Raw genomic sequence first — 24,041 nt, 5'->3', positions numbered from 1 at the left:
CTAATAATGCTCTTTCAGGCTCAGTTTTTTTAATTTTTTTAATTTGAAGCAAGTGATCTCCAGGTTGGTCTTCATTCTTTTAACAACATGCAAGGGAAACAGGATGCAAGGCAAACTGTAGACTACTTAGGCATATCTCCATTTTATTAAATGCTGAAATTAGTTGGCTTATCAAAAAAAAGAAAAACAAACAAACAACTTAAATACTTTATTCAGCAAACAAGATAGTGACCACACAGTTAGAGAAATGTATGAATTAACTCGATATAGCACTTTTCCCCCCAGGCTAGCTCCCTTCTCTTTTCTGAGGGAGAACTATAATCTTCATCTAAAATAGTAAAAAGTGTAAAAGGTACACAATCCTCAAAATGATCAAGAGAATGAGGGGTCTGGATCCGTTTGATTTACATGAAGTTGTGTTTTGCGCAAAGAAAGTCTAAATTTTTTATGCTAATTTGGAGGGGGGTTTCCACAGCATAGGAAGAGTGTAGCATAAAAAACATCAAAATCAGTAGTTGGCAAGCCTGTGAAGTGGCACTGAGGCTGGTTTTTGAAATGGCAGATATGCCAATGTTCAATGTTCATCTCTGTTTACTATTGGAGTGCTGACCAATGCGAGCACACCCTGAGCGTGGCATTGTTGCTGCACGTTCCGGCGATGACCTGAAGAAAGACATTAAGAAACAGACACAAGTATCTGCTGCTCCATGCTGGGAGAGGGATTCCCCCTGCCCCAACAGGAACAACTCATCTCCCACTGTGAGGATTCAAGCTGTACCTCCTCCTGCTGGTCACCAGAGGGTGACATAACCATCACTCTGATTATGAGATTGCGTGTTCACCTGTTAGCAATTCGAGAGTTAATAAAAAAACAACACTTATTCTGCCTTAGTTGCTTTGCTTCTCACTCTGTCTTGAGCCCATTAGCCTGCTGCTCTGTGCTGGCTTCTGATTGGGTGCTCTCTGAGCGTTATTCACAGCCTGGAGTATTTCGTATTTCCTGGAGTAGCTCACTTAGTTTTCTGTACACTAATCTCCTGATTAAAATATCTGCTATTTTTTTTGCAACTCCATCCAAGTCTGTAAAGCAATATCTTGGCATTATGAGAGTGCAGCGTGGTGTGATGAGTTGGCCTATCTCCATGGTGACTTATTTGGGCTTCCTGACCTCAGCGTACTCACTCTCCTCCGTTCCCTTTCCATTACCCTCCGTCAAGGGGCTCATGACGTCCACGTACATGTCCTCCTGGCCTCCTGCTGAGTTCTCCTCCTGGCGCTGCTCCTCCTCTGCAGCAGGGTTCCCGGGCGGCTGCTGCAGTCCCAGCCGTGCCCTCTTAGTGGGCCTGGAGGGGCAGATGTTCCCGTAGGTGGCCTCCTCCGTGGGCTCCTCCTCCTTCTCGCCCCTTGCCTCGGCTGACTCCCTCTCTGTGCCCAGCTCAGCTTGGCCCTCCTTCCTCATCTCCTCCTGCACCTCCTCACCTTCTTCCTCTCCTCCTTCTCTCTCTTCCCTGGATTTGTGTCGGATGATGGCGTAGTCGGGCGTCCGTTTGGAAGTGCCCCGGACGATGCCCGTTCCGTGTTCCCCACCTGTGCCGGGAAGTTTGGAGAAATCCACGGTGGCATAGTGCAGGGCGCCCTCGTCCCCCTTTTCCACCACACCCGCGCCCGACAGCATGGTCTTGTTGACGTAGATCGATTCCTCATCTTGAGCGGCCGTCTGATCAAGAGGTCAAAAGAAAAAGAACGGTGCGAATTTGCGAAACGTCAACATTGGGACACAGCCATTTGAAGAAAATGACAGGGCAGCTGCAAAAACTGTGTTGAGAAACAGCCAGAGAAGAAGGAAGAGATGTCATCTTTTAGATTCTTCACTCACAAAGTTAAGAAAAATAATGTCTCCCAATGCCTATGAAAACAAAACTAAAAGAAAACTGTCCTGCTTCACAGTGTTAATTCATTCTTGCACGCATAATGAATGTAAAAAACAAAACCTTGTTGTGATACATTTCATTTTCATCTAATGGTAAAGCTATGAGCATGTGGAGTATCTAAATTTTAAATATTATTCACACTGGCTAATTCTGCCATTTTTACAGGTCAACAAATATCTTTTCTGTAAATTAAAGAAATTAGTTAAAGCTCTTTGAAATATTAATTAATTCATCCATGTATGAAATCAATTTTTTGTGTTCCTTTTATTATTATTATTCCTATTTATACATACACATTTTTTTGCATTGTATAAAATTATTCTGAAATAATTATGGTGTTAAAGTGTTACCTGTGTTATAAAGTGCTCGTTGCTTGTGGTACTTATAAAGGTATCAGTTACAGTTATTATCTAATATATCATTGCATAATTAATCATTAAATAATAGGCGAAACATGACTGTGCTAGGATACAGAGACAACATTTAGTTATTTCTCTTTTTCTCTGCTCTTTCTTAACACTTTTGATATTCGGTCAAAAACCTCCTTCCTCCTTCTCTCCCTCGTGCATTTCCTCTTCCTCTTTCACCCAGTGCAGTAGCCTGGCTCGAGTGGAGTACAGTAACATTATCAAACCGCAATCTCTGTCAGAGCTCTTGAGAACTACACTTGTCCTCTTTCTTGGAAAAGTTTGAGGCACAAAGACAGCTGCAGTGACTGTGCCACCAGTTTCCCATCCTGGCTGGATTATCAGAAGAATACCCTCAGATGGAAGTTTGAAAATGAACATACTCAAACCCCAGCAAAAATGTATACATCTTTGAAATGTCATTCTCCCTCAGCTGACATGTATATGTAAGGGAACAGTAATAACAAGTTAAACCAAAAAATGTAAGTTTATATAATAAGCATTACAAAACAAAAAACAATACATTTATTACAATTTTACTTGTGATATTTTATCTAATTATTTTTGGTATGTCTTATTAGAATTAAAACACTTTGTAGCTCCCCAATAGAAATTTGTTAGGCATACATTTCCCTGGCAAATACCATGGCAAGCACTTAAAATGCTTCTTATACATAAGAATCAGTTAAAGATAAAACCTGTCTGTGGTTTATAGATGATCAGCTCTAGCTGTTTGTGTACTTTTAGATACATACCATTAGGTGCAGCTGCCTTGTTTAATTGATGTTTTAATAATTATTCCAGTACTATTGGTATCCTCATCTCAATTTCCACTAAGGCGTTATGCATGCTGAATATGCTTTCAGACGTGGAAAGAAAGATCTCTGGTGAATGTCTCTAAAAAGTAAGTGTATAGGTGTGTGTATGTGTGCGCATGAATGTTGTCTCAGACTTGCCCCATCTGACAGTATGATCCCTTCGCTGTCCTTCATTCTACTTTCAGAGCGCTGGCTGTGTCTCTTCTTCCTGGGAATAGTACACAGATTCTGCTGATGCACACCCGACTTTCATTATAATCACTGCAGAGATCAGTGTAACATTTAGTCCTGTTTTTCTACTGCCCATACGTTGGAAATTGCATTTCACCATCATGTGGGGGCAGCACTTTTGCAAAGTAGCACAAACCAACAAATCAAAACCAAACAGGAATGGTCTGTAGCGTCCCTCCCTCAGCTGATGGTTAGGTTTAGGGTTCGGGTTACCAAAGTAGCCAGAAAGCATCCACCAATCTCTATTTGTTTTGTTCTGTTGGTTGTTACTAACACACTCTGTGATTGGGTTAGGGTTGGAGCTCATCTGTTTGCTTTTAGGAGAAACACAGTCATCGTATCCCTCTAAAGTTATTTCAGTTACAGATTGGATTACCAACACATCATTCACAAACACACCCTCCACCCCGCCCTCTCAAATCATAAGTACGTTCCCTTTTGCAGTTTTCTTCCCAATATATGACCTTCAATCTTATTGAATCAAATATCCTTGATAGATTCCACCCCAAGGTTAAAGGGGAACTTTCCACGAACATCAAATTTTAAAGCTATGCTGGAGTTCAAGTGTTACCATTTTATTGATGTTCGTATTTATTATTAACATGACTGATCAGTAATGAATCAATATTGCCGATAGTTCATAATTGCAGATGTGCTTTGTTGTGTGTGTGTGTGTCTGCGTGTGTGTGTGTGTGTGTGTGGGGGGGGGGGGTTAACCCTTATTAAGCTTATTTAGAAGAACAGTGAACGTAAAACAAATGATGATTGGCTAAGCTGAACCTGAAACACCATGTGATGTGATATGAATGTTAGAAATGCTCAGAGGGACTGCCCCTCTGTGGGACTTCTGAACACACACCTTGCTGTGTGAAGTGACTCCCCTTCTGCACAATACAGAATATCGATTGTTTACATGGATTTGTCCACTGATAATATGGTTTGGCTTGAAAAGTGCCAGTTACAATATTTTGATTCTTCAGGTCGTGCATTTCCATTCTCCTGAAAGTACCTCTCAATTTCTGAGCCAAGCTGCCACATTCACTCTTTGTGTCATAGAAACACGTGGAGTTTTAGAGGCGTGTTCTGGATGTGGGACAGGGACACATCTACATGAGCCCAGTGGGGTTGAGTAATATCACACAATAACACAGAATTACAGTGAAATTTCCCTTTACACTGACACTGACTTTATAGGCCCCAGTTTCTCTTACTTCAGAATGTGCTGCATTATGAGGCATATCATCATCGTGGCACCAGCACCGGCAGCTGCAGCAATCAGCAGTGAGATAATGCCAAAACCTGCATGAATGACATGTCAGTTACATACCGAAAAACAGACTTCAAAAAATATATGTATATGTTCACCCAATTACAGTGAAGACACAGCCTGCAAAATGTATAGCATTCTTTCCATTCTCTCTAAGATAATACATGCATTATTACTTTTGTAAATATCCACTAATAAATGAATGAACTTATGAATTACAGAAATAATTATTCAACCATGTATGCATTTGAAGAATGGTATTGTGTGGAACATAAAAATAGTTGTATTCTAGAACCTGCCATTCAAAAGCTGAATGTATTCCAAAAACAAAATGGAACAAAATACATTTTGCGTGGGATATCAAATGAACCCCTGCCCACCAATACAACGACCTATAATGTCACTTGCAGGAGGAAAAGAAGAAAATATATTAGCACAGCGTCATCAACAGTACTTTTACAAACCCTTAAATAAAACCGTCAAAATCTGCACCTCTGTATATTAGTGTGTGATGTATAAATATGTTAAAGGAGTAACATGGTGGTTGAACGTGACACTTCCCAGTTGTCTTTAGGCAACAACAAAACAAATGTGCATAATTTTTTTATTATTCAGTCATTTCATTGTACTTTAAAACGTATTTTTCTAAGCCTAAATTTCCCACTATAAAAGTTCACCCGAACCGTCTGGGCGTGGTAATGAGAACTGTCAGTTAGCTATGATTGACAGACCGTACCCCGTTACCATAGCTACCCCCATGATACGTGCTCTTTTTGGGAGACTTTTCACAAGCTAGCTAGCTTAGTACTATATGAAGTATCGATAGATAGCTAAGGTAAGGACTTTGATTTATATCCAATTATAATTTTTGCTATCTAGCTAGCCAAGTTAAGATAAAAGCACAACTATAACGTCCTCATAAAAGCAAACTAGCTAGCTAACGTTATCGATAACATTGCCTTATGAAAGCAAACTACCTAGCTAGCTAACGTTAGCTAGCTAGCTAAATAAATATAACCAGAAATAATCTAATAGTCCTTAAAAGGCACTCTAATTTAAGTGAACCTAACGTTAGTCAAATATTTGCATTGTCTTGCCAGTAAGTGAGCAGCGCAAAATATGGGTCTTGAGTTATCCATGGGTTTACGGGGCGTGGAAAGGGGAGTGGTTCCTGTGTTCGTGACGCACCAAGTTGACAAATTTCTCAACCGGTTGAAAATAGGACGATAAATTTAAAGCGCATATTTCTCCAAAAATAAAGAACGGACATATTTAATACTTTACTCATTGTGTTTCTTCAATACCTCTTGTGCAAATAGCACATAAAACCGAGAAACTGTGAAAATCACCATGGTACTCCTTTAAAAAAGAGAAATGTGCTTCCATTTACCTGAGTGTTGCTGTGGAGACGGGAGGTGGAGCTGGAGGCTGGAGGAGCCGAGAGTGTTGGTGCTGATGCAGATGAGAGTGGGCATGTCTCCCTGTGATTGGCGCATGGTGAGGGAGCTCCTCAGGCCTGTGTTCCCCAGCTGCTCCTCCCTGATGACTCTCTCAGTAGAGTTAGTGACCCGCAGTCCAGACACACGCCACTCCATGCTGGGAGAGGGATTCCCACGGCTCTCACAGGAGCAGCTGATCTCTGCTGCAGTTCTGCTGCAGCTCCCAGAGCCAGAGATCTGAGGCATGTCTGAACACAGGATCAACAGTTACTAATATGACAGCTGCACACATATAACAATAATATGATTTATAAAATTATTTAATATATGCACTGAACATACATATCACATTCAGCTGTACAGTTGTTGAGTTCTCCTTGCCATGTTCATTCTGTGCTTCACAGTAGTACATTTCACTGCCACTGGACTCAGTCACATTGAAGGTGAGATTCTGTCCAGTTCCTACAGTGTTCATCTCTGTCCCATTCACTTTATACCAGGTGTAGTTCTGCACTGCTGGGTTGGCATTACTGCTGCAGGTCAGAGTCACAGAGCTGCCCTCTAACACTGAACCAGAGGGGCTGACTGACAGTGAGGTGTTCTTAGGAGGATCTGAAATAAAAATATTTGTCCTTTAAAACTCAATGCAGCAAGCTTTCCTATTGCTAATGAAAAATGATCAGTTTATGAACAAATAAAAACCAGTGCTTTGAGACCTTACACTGAAAATAACTTGTACTTGTAAAATGGAGCTAAAAATAAACTGCCCAAGCATGGCCATATTTCATTCCTTACGCACGATCAAAATTACCTTGTAATTTATGGAGAAACACAACTAATTGACATTGCTAGACCCATACTGCCAAAAAATGGTTTCTACTGTTTTTTGTTGTTGTCATGTACAAATAATGGACAAGTGGAAAAATCATTAGATTTAGATCTTTGGAATGAAGTTGGCCTTTTAACTCATTTTATATATATTTTGTTCAAGGGCATTTAGCAGACATCCTTATCCAAAGAAAGTTACTCAACTTTGGCTTTTTTACATTGTACCTATTTATATATCTGGATAAATACTGAAGCAGTTGAGTATGTGCACTCCTCAAGGGTACAATGCAGTGCCCCGCCCATGAATCAAACCGGCAACCTTTAGTTTGCAAGACCAGTTCTTTACCCATTATACTGAACTACCACCTGGCAATTTAACATAATCGAGAAAATCCAAAAGAATAATTGTGCTTTCTGCCTGATGTGACTCCTCTGAGAAACATCTTGATGGACCAATCTGGCTTTCCAGGACTGGAGGTCTAATGGTAAAAAGCACTGCTTTTATATCTGTTTCTCTGCTACATTCTTTCCCCACTCATTTTCAACTCCTAATCTATGCTCAAAATACAAATATGATAAAATAATAAAAGATGGTGAATCTGACTTTCTTGAACACCAACATCCACACATTATACAGTACATGTAAACCTTTCTGAGGAAATAACATTTTAATTTATATATTTTAAAAAAAATTTTCATTTAAAAAAACTTTCAAGAACATATGTGTGACATGATAGCAAACTTACAATCAAGTGCCAGTTGTACAGTTTTTGATTTCTCTTTTCCATGTTCATTCTGTGCTTCACAGTAGTACCGTTCATTGCCACTGGACTCAGTCACATTGAAGGTGAGATTCTGTCCAGTTCCTACAGTGTTCATCTCTGTCCCATTCACTTTATACCAGGTGTAGTTCTGCACTGCTGGGTTGGCATTACTGCTGCAGGTCAGAGTCACAGAGCTGCCCTCTAACACTGATCCAGAGGGACTGACTGACACTGACGTGTTCTTAGGAGCATCTAGCAGATGAAAGTATGGCATGTGACGAGTAATATAGCATTTGATGCAATGTAATGGTAGAATACTTTTAAAGATATGAATGACATCCAGTAAATGTACTATTTTTAATCATATCATTGCATTAATTGTCCTTATTTAATTATTTTGTTAATTCAGCATACTGACCATGCAGTGTAAAGCTAAAAAAAGAAACGTATTATTATTATTATTATTGTTATTATTATTATTATTAAGAATAATAATAATAATAATAATAATAATAATAATAATAAGTCTAAGAGTAATACATTCAAATCCAGCTCTCTTACATCGAACTTTGAGAATCATACTGGCCTTAGACCTCCTCTGAGTGTCTCGTTTTTGCAGTGTGTAAAGTGCCCTGCAGGTGATCTTCTGCCCATGGTGGAGGTGGGAAGCAGTGAAGGTCAGAACAGAAGACACAAATTTGGTTTGATCCTCATTCTCTTGCAGGTGCTCCACACTGTCATTCAGCCTGGGGGTCCATGTCAGATTTGGGGGGAGTTTGGGACAGGGGGCTGCAGCAGAGCAGCTCAAACTCACGGAGGTCCCCTCCATCACCTCCACCCTCTTTATGGGGATCTTGGGTTTGGGTGGAGAGTCTAGGAGACATGGAGACATGAGGACGGGTTACTGTCTGTCTCAGGATTGGGAACTCATGCAGAATTCAGCACAAACTAATATCAACATCAACACTGTCTGACCAGCATGCTCACTAATTCAACCTTAAAAAGGGACTAAGAACATCATGACGTACAATGCTTTCAAGTTCGTCAAATGTTTTCTGTCCCATGCTCATAAACATTCTGCAAAGCCAGACCTTTCCTGTTTGAGACAATTACGATACATTTTTAAGATGAGCGTTCTAGAGACTCTGATGTCTCCAGTATTATAGTTCAGGCACACACACACACACACACACACACACACACACACAACAAAACAAAGCAAGTTACCTGTGATATTAATTTGAACACTTTGTTCAAAATTATATTTGAGTCTATTGTTGCATTCTAATCTGAATTTATAATGACCATGATAATTCATTGTAAGGTTCTCCAGGACTGTAGTGCAGTTTTTCTGCAACAGGTCTCCAGTGATCTTTCCTTGCAGAGAAGATGCAGATTGGCTGCTGGAATCAAACACTATAGTTTCATCTTTTTTCCATTTTCCATTAACTGAAGCTTGGATCTCTGATAGATTTGAGTCATATTCAGATGGGATCTCAAATCTGCAGGGAATCAGGACACAGGATCCAATCAGAGCTTCAATACTCTGAGGCATCCAGACTGCCCAATTGCTGCCCAAGGCTCCTGCAACACAGACAAACCAGTTCTGTCACAGTATTACACTGGAGATCCTACAGCACCAAAAAATCACACTATACTGTACAAGCCTGGTTCATGTTAAAAATAGATTAGCATAAATGCAACATTATGATGTCTAATAACTCATATTAAGCACATGGATATTTTCAAATGCTCTGACCACATAGTTGTGTGCATGGCTGATTTTTGGATACACTACAGTATATTCCTACACAATTACATATTAATTTTTGTAGTAAGCAACTTTGCAATAAGAAATGAATGTTATTATTTGGTCAAATCACCATGAAAAGTCTGATAGTTTATGTCCTCTGTATTGTACCAATGAACATTCTATAACTCCACCCACACCAAACCCCACCTTGCAGCAGACAGCCAATGAGGATGAATCTCTCTGCTCCAATCATGTCTCAGCATTAGTGAGGAGCAGAGGCACTGGGTGGAGCTGATCTGAAGAACGAGAAACACACTCATCAGATGCACAAACAGACAGGCTGTTTGTGCAAACCTCCTATTCAGTCCTTTTATTAACCAGCAGCACTGGGGCACTGTGCCTACGTAGCACACAAGGTCATTTCGACCATAAGCGTACTGTGTTTCCGTGCTGACGGGAGAACATGCTCATACACTAGAGTGGTGGTATAACCGCTGTGCTAGTTCAGCGCTGTGGTCAGCGCGACATCCTCTTCTGCCAGAACCCTGGGTTTGAGGTCTGTCAGATCCGTCATTACACTTTGTGTTGCTTTTTTCTTTATTTTGCACAATAAAACAACAAGCTGCTCGACATAAATACAATGAAATAAATGGCTAAATCATTCAAACAAAACAAGTTGAGGAGAAGGGATTTAGAGTAGGGGGAATGGGGTGCAGGGAAATCTTAATTTCTCTTTTTTCCTTTTTCTTATTTATTCTCAGTTTCTGTGGTGAAATTCACACAACCACACAACCGCTGTAACTGGCCTAACTAACACTTATGTTGGTCATTTTGGAGGATTTGACCAGAGGTACTATGCTTACGTCCCGTTGGGTGATCAGGCTGAATGTACTCATGTTCTTCTGATGTAAAATGCAGTCATGATGAAGGTACTGTAATAATTCAGAACGTGAACAGAGCAGCAGCCAAAATCATTGGCCGTGATTACATCTTTCAAAATTAGTTGCATGACAGATAAAACCATGAACAGCCTGTTCCATCAAACCCATGAAATCTCTTTTTACAGCTGCTCCCTTATGGCTGAAGCACCAGACCTCATCGATCTAGGAGTGTGCACTTCCTGTGTGGCTCATTTCCTGAAGCTATTTGCAAGTGTGACTTCTTGGTACCAACACTTCGGCCCTGCCTAACAGTTACTATTAGGCATGGCGTTTTATCGTTTATATAGTCCAAAGCATCAAACGATATTGAATTTATCAACAGATTATACTGTATGTGTATGTACTGTATGCGTGTATATTGGCAAGACATCTGTTAAGAAATAATTTTGTATTATTTCATTGTTGACTAGAATATGTGATCAAGCACAAAGTCATTTCAACTCCATTTCATATGGCTGTAATGTTTTAATTGCTCATTTATATCTAAGGACCGAGGACTTTTTCATTAATGAATAAGCTTTCCCTACATGTCCATGAAAGTACAGGCTTGATTTTATCTAATTTGTTTTATATATATATATATATATATATATATACACAACTGTAGCAACTCAGCACTTCTAGATAACACCAAAACAAACACTTTAAAAAGACTATGGATAAAAAAGCAAAAAAAAAAAGAACTATTTTAATTCACCATCCATCTTCAGTGAAATGTATGCACTATAAATGAACAATGAGTCATAATTTTTAACATGACGTTGCCATGATATAGACTGTCATATACATCACTTCAGAAATACACGTTATACCACCTGAGTTGCAATTTCTGAAAATATACTGCAACATGTGAGACATACAGTGTTAAGAATGTTTTCTATCTTCAGCCAAAAAAACAAAATCACTGAGAGCCACAACGTATCCTGGGAAGCAATGATCATAAAACGTTTCCATTATTGAGACGATATATGAGCTTCAGTTCTTTTAAATGAAATGCTAATGACAGAGGTATAAAGACAATCTGTAGTTTGACTACACAGGTGGAAATATACTTACTGTAGAACAGAAGAATATCCCGTCTGTCCCTCTACTGCACACTGACCCTCAGCCTGCAGAGCACAGTATAAAAAAAGTATAAAAGCACACAAAAGAGGAAGTGCTCATATGTGTGAAACATGCTCGAAACGGGAGGCTGTGAATATTTTTTGTACATAAAATATGTGGCTATATGTAACATTTGCACTTTTGTACGAAAAACTACTGAACTTCAACTTTTTCTCTGTCTTAGTACAATAATATGAATATGCTTAAATGCCAAACTCAGTAACAGAGTCTGTCTTTACAGCTTATTTGGAATAAGGAAATGCGCATTAATGTCCAACACACAAACGGACAACAGAGAAACATCCAAATGAGATTGGAAAAAAGAAGAGGCACTGCAGGATGCAGGATGCAAAGATTTATTTAATCTTTATTTAACCAAGAACACCCCATTCAGATTGATATCTCTTTTGCAAGGGGGACCTGACATATAGAGTTATCCAATGAGACAGTTCACAATGAAGTTGAAAACATCAACTAGGCAGTGAGACAGTAGAGTAAAGACAGGATTAGATCTGCATCTGTCTTTAATCACTCAGTCCAAACAATTCATGACTCAGTGAAATATGCTCCTACTTAAACCCTGCCCTGTAATTTCTGTTACTCTACTGTCTCACTGCCTAGTTGATGTTTGCAACTTCATTGTGAACTGTCTCATTGGATAACTCTATATGTCAGGTCCCCCTTGCAAAAGAGATATCAATCTGAATGGGGTGTTCTTGGTTAAATAAAGATTAAATAAATCTTTGCATCCTGCATCCTGCAGTGCCTCTTCTTTTTTCCAATCTCATTTGGATGTTTCTCTGTTGTCCGTTTGTGTGTTGGACATTAATGCTTATTTGCTTATTCTAAATAAGCTGTAAATACAGACTCTGTTACTGAGTTTGGCATTTAAGCATATTCATATTATTGTACTAAGACAGAGAAAAAGTTGAAGCTCAGTAGTTTTTTCGTACAAAAGTGCAAATGTTACATATAGTCACATATGTACAAAACATATTCACAGCCCCCCGTTTCGAGCATGTTTCACACATATGAGCACTTCCTCTTTTGTGTGCATTTATGCTTGTGCTCTGCAGGCTGAGGGTCAGTGTGCAGTAGAGGGACAGACGGGATATTCTTCTGTTCTACAGTAAGTATATTTCCACCTGTGTAGCACTTGGCTTAGTCAAACTACAGATTGTCTTTATACCTCTGTCATTAGCATTTCATTTAAAAGAACTGAAGCTCATATATCGTCTCAATAATGGAAACGTTTTATGATCATTGCTTCCCAGGATACGTTGTGGCTCTCAGTGATTTTGTTTTTTTGGCTGAAGATGTATGTATGTATGTCTCGCATATCGCAGTATATTTTCAGAAATTGCAACTCAGGTGGTATAACGTGTATTTCTGAAGTGATGTATATGACAGTCTATATCATGGCAACGTCATGTTAATGATGACTCATTGTTCATTTATAGTGCATACATTTCACTGAAGATGGATGGTGAATTAAAAAAGTTCTTTTTATTTTTGCTTTTTTATCCATAGTCTTTTTAAAGTGTTTGTTTTGGTGTTATCTAGAAGTGCTGAGTTGCTACAGTTGTATGTATATATATATATATATATATATATATATATATATATATATATATATAAAACAAATTAGATAAAACAAAGCCTGTACTTTCATGGACATGTAGGGAAAGCTTATTCATTAATGAAAAAGTCCTCGGTCCTTAGATATAAATGAGCAATTAAAACATTTTAGCCGTATGAAATGGAGTTGAAAGGACTTTGTGCTTGCTCACATATTCTAGTCAACAATGAAATTATATAAAATTATTTCTTAACAGATGTCTTGCCAATATACACGCATACAGTACATACACATACGGTATAATCTGTTGATAAATTCAATATCGTTTGATGCTTTGGAATATATAAATGATAAAACGCCATTCCTGATAGTAACTGTTAGGCAGGGCCGAAGTGTTGGTACCAAGAAGTCACACTTGCAAATAGCTTCAGGAAATGAGCCACACAGGAAGTGCACTCTAGACCAATGAGGTCTGGTGCTTCAGCCATAAGGGAGCAGCTGTAAAAACAGATTTCATGGGTTTGATTGAACAGGCTGTTCATGGTTTTATCTGTCATGCAACTAATTTTGAAAGATTACATGTAATCACGGCCAATGATTTTGGCTGCTGCTCTGTTCACGTTCTGAATTATTACAGTACCTTCATCATGACTGCACTTTTACATCAGGAGAACATGAGTACATTCAGCCTGATCACCCAACGGGACGTAAGCACAGTACCTCTGGTCAAATCCTGCAAAATGACCAACATAAGTGTTAGTTAGGCCAGTTACAGCGGTTGTGTGGTTGTGTGAATTTCACCTCAGAAACTGAGAATAAATCAGAGAAAGGAAAAAAGAGAAATTAAGATTTCCCTGCACCCCACTCCCCCTACTCTAAATCCCTTCTCCTCAACGTGTTTTGTTTGAATGATTTAGCCATTTATTTCATTGTATTTATGTTGAGCAGCTTGTTGTCTTATTGTGCAAAATAAAGAAAAAAGCGACACAAAGCCTAATGACGGATCTGACAGACCTCAAACCCAGGGTTCTGGCAGAAGAGGATGTTGCGCTGACCACAGCACTGAACTAGCACTGTGGTTATACTGCCACTCTAGTATATGAGCCTGTTCTCCCATCAGCACGGAAACACAGTACGCTTATTGTCGAAATGACCTTGTGTGCTACGTAGGCAATCATGTTGGTATATTCATGTATTCCTGTGAACAGAATGTTGACAGTACTAATGGACTGCACTCTTACCCACAATACAGTGCCCTGGAATACTGAAGATCGGACTCCAGTGTCTCACATGTTGCATTGGAGTTTTCACTGACACAGAAAATCAGGTACGACAAACAGACAAACTGCATGCAGGCAAATAAAGAAAGCATTTGCTGCTGTCCATTCATTCTGTAAATAATGTGTAGTTATGCTGGTTAAGTTATTGCAGGCCTTCCTTACATGCACAAAGTGCATTTACTTCATGGGCAGCGTGGTCAAATAACTTTCCAAAATTGCATGTAATTGCATTTTATTTCCTAGATAAAAAGGCAATGAGAATAACAGGAGTTAAACAGAACAAATAAAATGCAGGTATAATTCTATCTGTCCAATCGGTGAGTCCCTGCTGGTTGATAAAAGGACTGAATAGGAGGTTTGCACAAACAGTCTGTCTGTTTGTGCATCTGATGATTGTGTTTCTCGTTCTCCAGATCAGCTCTACCCAGTGCCTCTGCTCCTCACTAATGCTGAGACATGATTGGAGCAGAGAGATACATTCTCATTGGCTGTCTGCTGCAAGGTGGGGTTTGGTGTGGATGGAGTTATAGAATGTTCATTGGTACAATACAGAGGACATAAACAATCAGACTTTTCATGGTGATTTGACCAAATAATAACATTCATTTCTTATTGCAAAAAATTAAGAGAAATGAAAGTTGCTTACTACAAAAATGAATATGTAATTATGTAGGAATATACTATAGTGTACCCAAAAATCAGTCATGCACACAACTATGTGGTCAGAGCATTTGAAAATATCCATGGATATTAATGGAAGTATTTATGATACTTATGATGTTTTCAGGTATGAGTTATTAGACATCATATTGTTGCATTTATGTTAATCTATTTTTAACATGAACCAGGCTTGTACAGTATAGTGTGATTTTTCGGTGCTGTAGGATCTCCAGTGTAATACTGTGACAGAACTGGTTTGTCTGTGTTGCAGGAGCCTTGGGCAGCAATTGGGCAGTCTGGATGCCTCAGAGTATTGAAGCTCTGATTGGATCCTGTGTGCTGATTCCCTGCAGATTTGAGATCCCATCTGAATATGACTCAGATCTATTACAGGATCCATCTTCAGTTAATGGAAAATGGAAAAAAGATGAAACTATAGTGTTTGATTCCAGCAGCCAATCTGCATCCTCTCTTCATGGAAAGACCACTGGAGACCTCTTGCATAAAAACTGCACTACAGTCCTGGAGAACCTTCCGAAGAATTATTCTCATGGTCATTATAAATTCAGATTAGAATGCAACAATAGACTCAAATTGAATTTTGAACAAAGTGTTCAAATTAATATCACAGGTAACTTGCTTTTTTTGTTTTTGTGTGTGTGTGCCTGAACTATAATACTGGAGACATCAGAGTCTCTAGAACGCTCAACTTCAAAATGTATCGTAATTGTCTCAAACACGAAAGGTCTGGCTTTGCAGAATGTTTATGAGCTCGGAACAGAAAACATTTGACAAACTTGAAAGAATTGTACGTCATGGTGGAGTCAAATGTTCTTAGTCCCTTTTTAAGGTTGAATTAGTGAGTATGCTGCTCGATGTTGATATTAGTTTGTGCTGAATTCTGCATGACTCTCCAATGCTGAGAGAGACAGTAATCCATCCTCATGTCTCTATGTCTCCCAGCCTCTCCACCAAAACCCAAGATAACCCCAGAGAGGGTGAAGGTGATGGAGGGGACCTCCGTGAGTTTGAGCTGCTCTGCTGCAGCCCCCTGTCCCAAACTCCCCCCAAATCTGACATGGACCCCCAGGCTGAGTGACAGTGTGAATCAACTGCAAGAGAATGAGGATCAAACCAAATCAGTGTCTTCAGTTCTGACCTTCACTGCTTCCCACCTCCACCATGGGCAGAAGATCACCTGCAGGGCACTTTACACACTGCAAAAACGAGACACTCAGAAGACATCTGAGGCCAGTAGGATTCTCAGAGTTCTATGTAAGAGAGCTGGATTTGAATATATTACTCTTAGATTTTATAATAATAATAAAAATAATAATAATAATACATTTCTTTTTTTTAGCTTTACACTGCATGGTCAGTATGCTGAATTAACAAAATAATTAAATAAGGACAATTAATGCAATGATATAATTAAAAATCAAAAATAGTACATTTACCTGATGTCATGTTTATCTTCAAAAGTATTATACCATTACATTGCATCAAATGCTATATTACTCGTCATATGTCATATTTTCATCTGCTAGATGCTCCTAAGAACACCTCAGTGTCAGTCAGCCCCTCTGGTTCAGTGTTAAGCCGCGTTTCCACCGCAGGAACTATACCCCGGAACTAGGAACCTTTTGAGGAACTCAGTGCGTTTCCACCGCAGGAACTAGGGTCTAAATGTAGTTCTGGGGGCTTTGTTTTACCCCCCAAAACGTTCCTGCTAGGGGGGTAGTACTTTCCGAAAGTACAGGAACCTTTTGGGTGGAGCTTGCAGCGCTGAACATTTCTGATTGGTCGAGTACTCGTAGCATTTGTGTTGTATTTATTTTCCGCCATTACCCGCCATGTTTGAAAATATGCAGCGGAAAACCAATTTATTTTCATAATAACTTCAAATCAAACTTGTATGTTATGCGGCGCAGTAGCCTACTTTTGGTTATAGCCTGCCAACGTCTTGGAATTATAACGTGTGCTCTTCTGTTCTTTTCTTGCTTTAGTATTCGTTTTATAAAATTCTAAGCATTCGTGCTGGGACAGCATATTACGTAGGCTACCAAAACATTCAAACGGATTAATTCGGTTGCTGAATATTTTCTTCCGGATTTTCTTTGTTAGCCCGTTGTTGACTCAAAACGTTTGATACAGTTATGTGAGGTATGCGGTAGTTCTGCATAATTAACATTGGTGATACAGTACAAGCAAACTGGAAATCACCTTCCGCACTTTTTATCCGGGTAAAATAACAGGTTAATTCTAGTAATCTTCGCTTTAGCTTTTTCAGACTGCCGTAATTTTACTGCCATTTTTCAATTCCACGAAAAGACCAGGAAGACTATGGACTCATTTACGGTGCATGGTTCGCATCTGGAGGGCACACTTCGCTGCTCGGCTAGCAGTAACTTCGAAGGAAAGCAAACGGTGGCTGTACCACTACTAATTTACATTTTCACGCAAGTCCGAGTTTTCGTTCTATTCTTGTCATTTTGCGATTAGCCTATATGGAATTGACGACGAGAAAGTAATAAAACAGCGAATTGTTTACAACGTGTGCATGTTTTCTGCTGTTAATGAATGTGTTTGAGAGGATATATGAAAATCAATAAATACAAAAGTAACCATATATAGTCATTGTTGGTAACCCGTTGTATATAAGTGGAATAAACCCCTCCGGGCTGTCCCGGTTATTAGAAAATAATGTAGGCTACTTCGGTGGTAGTATGGGGTTACAGAAGAAATCATATGACAGATGGACCGACGACAACGTCAGTGAGCTAATTTGCCTAATCTTCGCGGTACTTTAGACCCCGGTGGAAACGCAGACAACCATTGGCTGAAGGAACCTTTTAGTTCCTGGTAAAGTAGTTCCTGGGACTGAAAGTTCCGGGTAATTTTGGTGGAAACGCGGCTTTAGAGGGCAGCTCTGTGACTCTGACCTGCAGCAGTAATGCCAAACCAGCAGTGCAGAACTTCACCTGGTATAAAGTGAGTGGGACAGGCATGAACACTGTAGGAACTGGACAGAATCTCACCTTCAATGTGACTGAGTCCAGTGGCAGTGAACAGTACTACTGTGAAGCACAGAATGAACATGGCAAGGAGAACTCAACAACTGTACAGCTGAATGTGATATGTATGTTCAGTGCATCTATTATATAATTGTAGAAATCATATTACTGCTATATGTAAACAACATTAATATTTGTAACTGTGGATCCTGTGTTCAGACATGCCTCAGATCTCTGGCTCTGGGAGCTGCAGCAGAACTGCAGCAGAGATCAGCTGCTCCTGTGAGAGCCGTGGGAATCCCTCTCCCAGCATGGAGTGGCATGTGTCTGGACTGCGGGTCACTAACTCTACTGACAGAGTCATCAGGGAGGAGCAGCTGGGGAACACAGGCCTGAGGAGCTCCCTCACCATGCGCCAATCACAGGGAGACACATCCACTTTCCTCTGCATCAGCACCAACACTCTCAGCTCCTCCAGCCTCCAGCTCCATTTCCCGTCACCACAGCAACACGCAGGTATTTACATACATGGCTGGTCTTAAAACTTGACTTTTACCGTATGTCGTAAAGCCTAAATAGGACTGTTATAAATATAATGTAACCCCTGTTATTATCATTCAAGACAGCTCATTAAAGTGTTACCAACATTTTACTGCACCCAGACTAATCCAGTGGAGATGTGTTGTTTATTCCACTATGGCTTACAATTATGTAGGCCTCCAATTTTGTCTATGACACTGTTTCTACTTTATCAGACACAGTCCACAAATTTTCTTACTCTGGTTGTGTATGAAGTTGTAGATCCAGAATTTGTAAGACCTGAATTTGATGAAATAGAATTGGAGGGGCAGAGTACTCTGACTGTCATGAATAGTTTAAAATGAGGGGATCCAGTTTACTCTGATTATATGGGCTGGATATCTGTAAACAAGTAATGTCTGATGATGTCTTTCAATAAGTCTTTTAGGCATGAATGCGATCCAACCATAATGACTGTTTTTTTTGTTTTTTTCAGGATTCACTTGCAATCCACTATTACTTATTATAAACGTAGGACTGATTTGTCTGTATGTGCTGACTGTTGGATTCTGTATCCACAAAAATAAAAGGTACAGTCATCTTGATCTTACTGCTGATAAAATATATCATTACCATAGTCTCTGACCAGATACTGAGAGGCAATTATGCTTTCAGTAAAATATTTTAAAAGTTAAAACTATCCCATCCAGTAAATGTATGTGGCTTGCAGAGACATGCTGGATAAGCAGAGGCAATAACACATTCTCTCTCTACTCTGATTTCCATGCCTCCAGGTTGTCTAGAAGACTGAAGGTGAGTCTCACCATCCTTTCCTCCTCTTCCTCTTCTGAAACACTCTGCAGCTCAGCCTGATTTCACCTCTGTTTTACATTCACACCATCTGTGTGTCTTTTCCTTTAATGGGAGGGAGGGACGGGGACACATATGCCAGTCTGCAGCTCCCCAACATCAGCCCTGAATATGACGTGCTGCAGGTGAGCAAGTGTGACACAGAGAAATATACACCAGGGGGCGCCACTACACTCATATTTATGAAAATTAAATGTATGCAGATTCCCTCAGTATCAGAGACGTGTGTAGTAAAGACAGGATGAGATTTGCATTTGTCTTTAATCACTCAGTCCAAACAGAGGAGAAAACCTCACAGACTCAGCTGAAGGGCTGAAATGCTATTTTCTTGCCCTTAATGTTGATGCAGAAGCCTTTTGTTCTTTTCAAGAAATGGAAGTCTTAAGCCATCACAGTGAAGTGTCCAGACTAAGGCTGAATCCACTGATCCTCCAACAAGTTCACTTGGCATCGCTCTCGCCTCCCACAATCGGTCGCTTGTGGGCATAGTAAAATTTTTAATGGGGGATAATATACAAGTCAGATCTTTAATCTGATTGGTTATCACACTGGTCACTTTGTTTTCTTACCTCTTGTCGCTAGCTATCCCAACATGCCTTGCAGAGGCAAAGAATTGTCTCTCATTGACAATGAAGAGAGGCGATTACAAATTGGCTTCTCGTCGGAGGATATGTGCCTTCACTGTTAAAATTCAAAGAATGCATACATAATTGGATATATTTTTTTTTTAATTTCACGAGTTTTTGCAGAGTTAATTCTGTAATAAAAAAGGTTTTGTCTTTCCACTTTTTCCTCTTCATATGAACATAGGCACTGTCCTGAGACTATGCCGGTTCGTGCACTGAGGTGTTCCTTTAAATAACCATGAACCTGCGTGTGTGTGTGTGTGCTGTATATGTTAGGTAAAAAACAAGCATCAGAAACACACAGGGAGTACACAAGATGAGAACGATGATTACCAGAACCCTGAAGATGGAAACAGACCAGATTCAGGGGCTAATTCAAAATGTGAGCATGTTTTGTTTCTTTTAAAGCTGATTTATTTCTGTTTTAAAAATAAAAATAAAACAACAAACCACTGAATGTTGAGGGTAATTTCTATCTATCTGTCCTAAGAGTATTTTTATGACATGCAGAGAAGTTTATTTAGTATTTATCCTGAAGAATAGAATTTTGGTTTTTTCATTTTTCATTCTTATTACAGAATCACTATGTTTGTACACTGCACTTGCATCTCTTGTGCTTTAATGACTGTATACCACAGGTTGTCGCGTAAAGTCAGCTGCTGTCTGTTTTTGAGAACACCAAATCACAATTGCATCCTCATGGATTTTCAAAGAATGTTACATTGTGCTCTAGGGTTGTTATACGTTTTTAAAAAGTCCCTTGTCCCTCTTCTGAATTTGGAAAGCTGGTTTTCAGTCATTCTGCATCTTATGGTTGGAACAGTCTGCTGAAAAGCTTACAGGAAAAAGACTAATACCAATAGCTGATTTCAAACATCCCCAGGTAATACTAGTGCCGTGCGAACAGGGCTTAAGGTAAGAAAGGAGGATGAGACTGAGGTGCAGATTATTTTGTTCTCTTTTCAGAGCAAGGCTGAAGATCAGAGAGGGCTCCCGTTCACAGATGGATAACGGCATGAACTTCGGTCTAAACCCACATGAGAATAATGTTCAGTTTTAAAGGGGCAGTTCACCCGAAAATGAAAGAAAGCTACGTCTCATCTTACCAGGACTGCTATCTATCCACCCAGATAGTTTTTCTGAGATTTGATGTGGTGTTAAACTTTTATGTTTTCCTCTATCTTTCTCTCACTCTCTCATCTCTCTATCTTTTTCTCTCTCTCTCTTCCTCACTTATTCAAAGCACTGTGCTTATGCATTTATGATGAAGAAAGTTTATTTTTCAAAGTTAATTGTACTTTTTTTATTGGCAGAATTTTAAAAGGGTCTGTTGAGTGAGATAGACTGAAAGGACCTTTTACTGTCTTGCAAAGAAAGCTGGGGGAGAACAGGTCTTAAACATAAGTGCATTCCTTTTGCAGTCTTTTTGAAGTTGTATATAAAATAACGGCAGGACTAAATGAGGTATGTGTTTTTTTTGTTGTCAAAAAGGGATAAAATGTATTTGCTGGTTTGACATTGAACATTTGTTTAAGTGTACAGGTGTGAATTTAATCCAATTCTGATTTGATTATAAACTGTCTACTAAAACTGTCTAGGTTCATATTAGAAGCTTTCTTTGAAGTAAAAAAAAATGTTTTTAGTTTACTTGATGACCGCTATTGTGCTCCCATATTTAACTACATGTATTACGATTGCTCTGACTTATTTTGCACAACAGAGTTTCAATGTGCGAAACTCTTAACACAGAATGCTGTACTGTTCATTTTGGGTTCAAAATGTAATGTAGCATGCAAAATAAAAATACCAGTGTCAAATCAGAGAATATTATATGCAAAAGTTTATCACAGCACCAGAACATTAGATATTTCAAACAATGAAGTTAAATCATTGCTGCACTTTCAATATACAACAGTCCTAATCAAATAATGCTGCCAAACACAAAATCCTTCTGATCAAAAACGAGTTTGAAAGTGTTCTTCATAATGCAAAATGCTATTCTCCTAATCTTGGGCTCAAAATCATATATAGCATGCACAATAGAAACAACTGAACCAAATTAGGTTGTATTGCATGCTAAAGTTTATCATAAGCCGCGTTTCCACCGCAGGAACTTTACCCCGGAACTAGGAACCTTTTGAGGAACTCAGTGCGTTTCCACCGCAGGAACTAGGGTCTAAATTTAGTTCCGGGGGCTTTATTTTACCCCCCAAAAAGTTCCTGCTCGGGGGGTAGTACTTTCCGAAAGTACAGGAACCTTTTGGGTGGAGCTTGCAGCGCTGAACATTTCTGATTGGTCGAGTACTCGCAGCATTTTTTTGTGTTTGTTTTCAGCCGCCATGTTTAAAAATATGCAGCCGCAAACCAATTTATTTTCATAATAACTTCAAATCAAACTTGTATGTTATGCGGCGCAGTAGCCTAGTTTTGGTTATAGCCTGCCAACGTCTTGGAATTATAACGTGTGCTCTTCTGTTCTTTTCTTGCTTTAGTATTCGTTTTATAATTTTTTTTTATAAAAAGCATTCGTGCTGGGAAAGCATATTACGTACCAAAACATTCAAACGATTAATTCGGTTGCTGAATATTTTCTTCCGGATTTTCTTTGTTAGCCCGTTGTAATTGACTCTAAACGTTTGATACACACTTCGCTGCTCGGCTAGCTGTAACTTCGAAGGAAAGTAAACGGTGGCTGTACCATTACTAATTAAAATTTTCACGCAAGTCCGAGTTTTCGTTCTATTCTTGTCATTTTGCGATTAGCCTATATGGAATTGACGATGAGAAAGTAATCAAACAGCAAATTGTTTACAACGTGTGCATGTTTTCTGCTGTTGTTGCCAGTTATACATATAAATGTGAATGCACTCTGTCGCTTCGGATGTCAAGACATGAAAGCGAATGTTCGCATAAAAACATAATGAATGTGTTTGAGAGGATATATAAAGCAGTTAAAATCTGACTATTAGCTTGTTATATCCTATTTGTTGCATAACAACGGTCCAAGTTCAACTACCAACGACAGTTTTGCTTGACAACGGTAAAATATGCCCAAACGGCTGCAGAAGAATATTTAAATTCCAGGTGACTAAATCGATAAAAAAAATAAATACAAAAGTAACCATATATAATCATTGTTGGTAACCCGTTGTATATAAGTGGAATAAACCCCTCTGGGCTGTCCCGGTTATTAGAAAATAATGTAGGCTACTTCGGTGGTAGTATGGGGTTACAGAAGAAATCATAGGACAGATGGACCGACGACAACGTCGCTTTTTCATACGTCAGTGGGCTAATTTGCCTAATCTTTGCGGGACTTTAGACCGCGGTGGAAACGCAGACAACCATGGGCTGAAGGAACCTTTTAGTTCCTTGAAAAGTAGTTCCTGGGACTAAAAGGGTACTTTTGGTGGAAACGCGGCTATAGTGTAGCGTTCGGCGCGGAAAACAGAGGCGGAGACGGGGTTGTCCGTTTCTGAATTTCCCCAGCGGAGCTTCGCTATATTGCAGACATCGCTTATTAACAGTTCTACAGATCTGTGCCGTTCGATCGGGCAAACAGCTTTTCAGGACGCCCTGATTGGCTTAATTCGCTGCCCGCGGTGCACCAATCACCGGACACTAGCGAGAGCCAATCGCAACATCAAGCACACAACAACAACACAAAACTAGCATTACTTACAGCGGTATTCACAGCGACATTAACAACACTACTGTACACAAGCGTAAGGGTCCAACGAACACAAATACAACGAAGTTAGCTAGCGCTACATAAGCGACTATTAACAGGCTAAGCACATTTAATAACAACACAAACACGATCATGCATTTACAAATATTTACAGCTAGCTACAATAACGTTGGCGAGATTGCCACAATAGTGTCAGAATAGTGCATATGTTCATCGTTGAAGTTTTCATACAGTAATGCAGTACTGTAAACACAACTGTATTGTACAGTAAAAACCAAAATAGTAAAAGCAAAAACAGTTACAGTAACAACAAACTTTA

The 24,041-nt window shown here is 39.4% G+C and overlaps 1 protein-coding gene and 2 long non-coding RNA genes across 3 annotated transcripts; 2 read left to right on the top strand and 1 right to left on the bottom strand.

Annotated features, from left to right (window-relative positions):
• Positions 1-193: 193 nt before the first annotated feature.
• On the bottom strand, positions 194-11,487 carry LOC135246966 (B-cell receptor CD22-like). Its single transcript, XM_064320244.1, has 10 exons — positions 11,436-11,487; positions 9,646-9,734; positions 8,913-9,269; positions 8,247-8,558; positions 7,668-7,937; positions 6,436-6,705; positions 6,045-6,341; positions 4,599-4,686; positions 3,295-3,364; positions 194-1,717 (listed from the first exon to the last, which is right to left on the bottom strand). Exons 2-10 carry the CDS (start codon positions 9,689-9,691, stop codon positions 1,151-1,153), a joined length of 2,277 nt encoding a protein of 758 aa, XP_064176314.1. The 5' UTR covers positions 9,692-9,734; positions 11,436-11,487; the 3' UTR covers positions 194-1,150.
• A 1,073-nt stretch (positions 11,488-12,560) lies between these two features.
• On the top strand, positions 12,561-14,778 carry LOC135246968 (uncharacterized). Its single transcript, XR_010328040.1, has 3 exons — positions 12,561-12,612; positions 14,315-14,389; positions 14,756-14,778. It is a non-coding gene; the product is annotated as an uncharacterized LOC135246968 (long non-coding RNA).
• Positions 14,779-18,014: 3,236 nt separating this feature from the next.
• LOC135246965 (uncharacterized) lies at positions 18,015-21,503 on the top strand. The gene is made up of 5 exons (XR_010328038.1): positions 18,015-18,141; positions 18,236-18,532; positions 19,032-19,530; positions 20,308-20,413; positions 20,998-21,503. It is a non-coding gene; the product is annotated as an uncharacterized LOC135246965 (long non-coding RNA).
• The last annotated feature ends 2,538 nt before the right edge of the window (positions 21,504-24,041 follow it).

Source organism: Anguilla rostrata, unplaced genomic scaffold (assembly GCF_018555375.3).
Source record: "Anguilla rostrata isolate EN2019 unplaced genomic scaffold, ASM1855537v3 scaf0997, whole genome shotgun sequence".
NCBI lineage: Eukaryota > Metazoa > Chordata > Actinopteri > Anguilliformes > Anguillidae > Anguilla > Anguilla rostrata.
Note: the sequence above shows the minus strand (reverse complement) of the source record. Positions and strands in the feature narration are given on the sequence as shown.

Bases quoted from the DNA above. Each gene is read 5' to 3' on its own strand.
- LOC135246966 (XM_064320244.1), bottom strand. From the start codon at position 9,691: ATGATTGGAGCAGAGAGATTCATCCTCATTGGCTGTCTGCTGCAAG. The intron at 6,342-6,435 runs GTATGTTCAGTG...TCCTGTGTTCAG, and splicing joins TGTACAGCTGAATGTGATAT to ACATGCCTCAGATCTCTGGC. The intron at 1,718-3,294 runs GCAAGTCTGAGA...CCTCTTGATCAG, and splicing joins GGATCATACTGTCAGATGGG to ACGGCCGCTCAAGATGAGGA.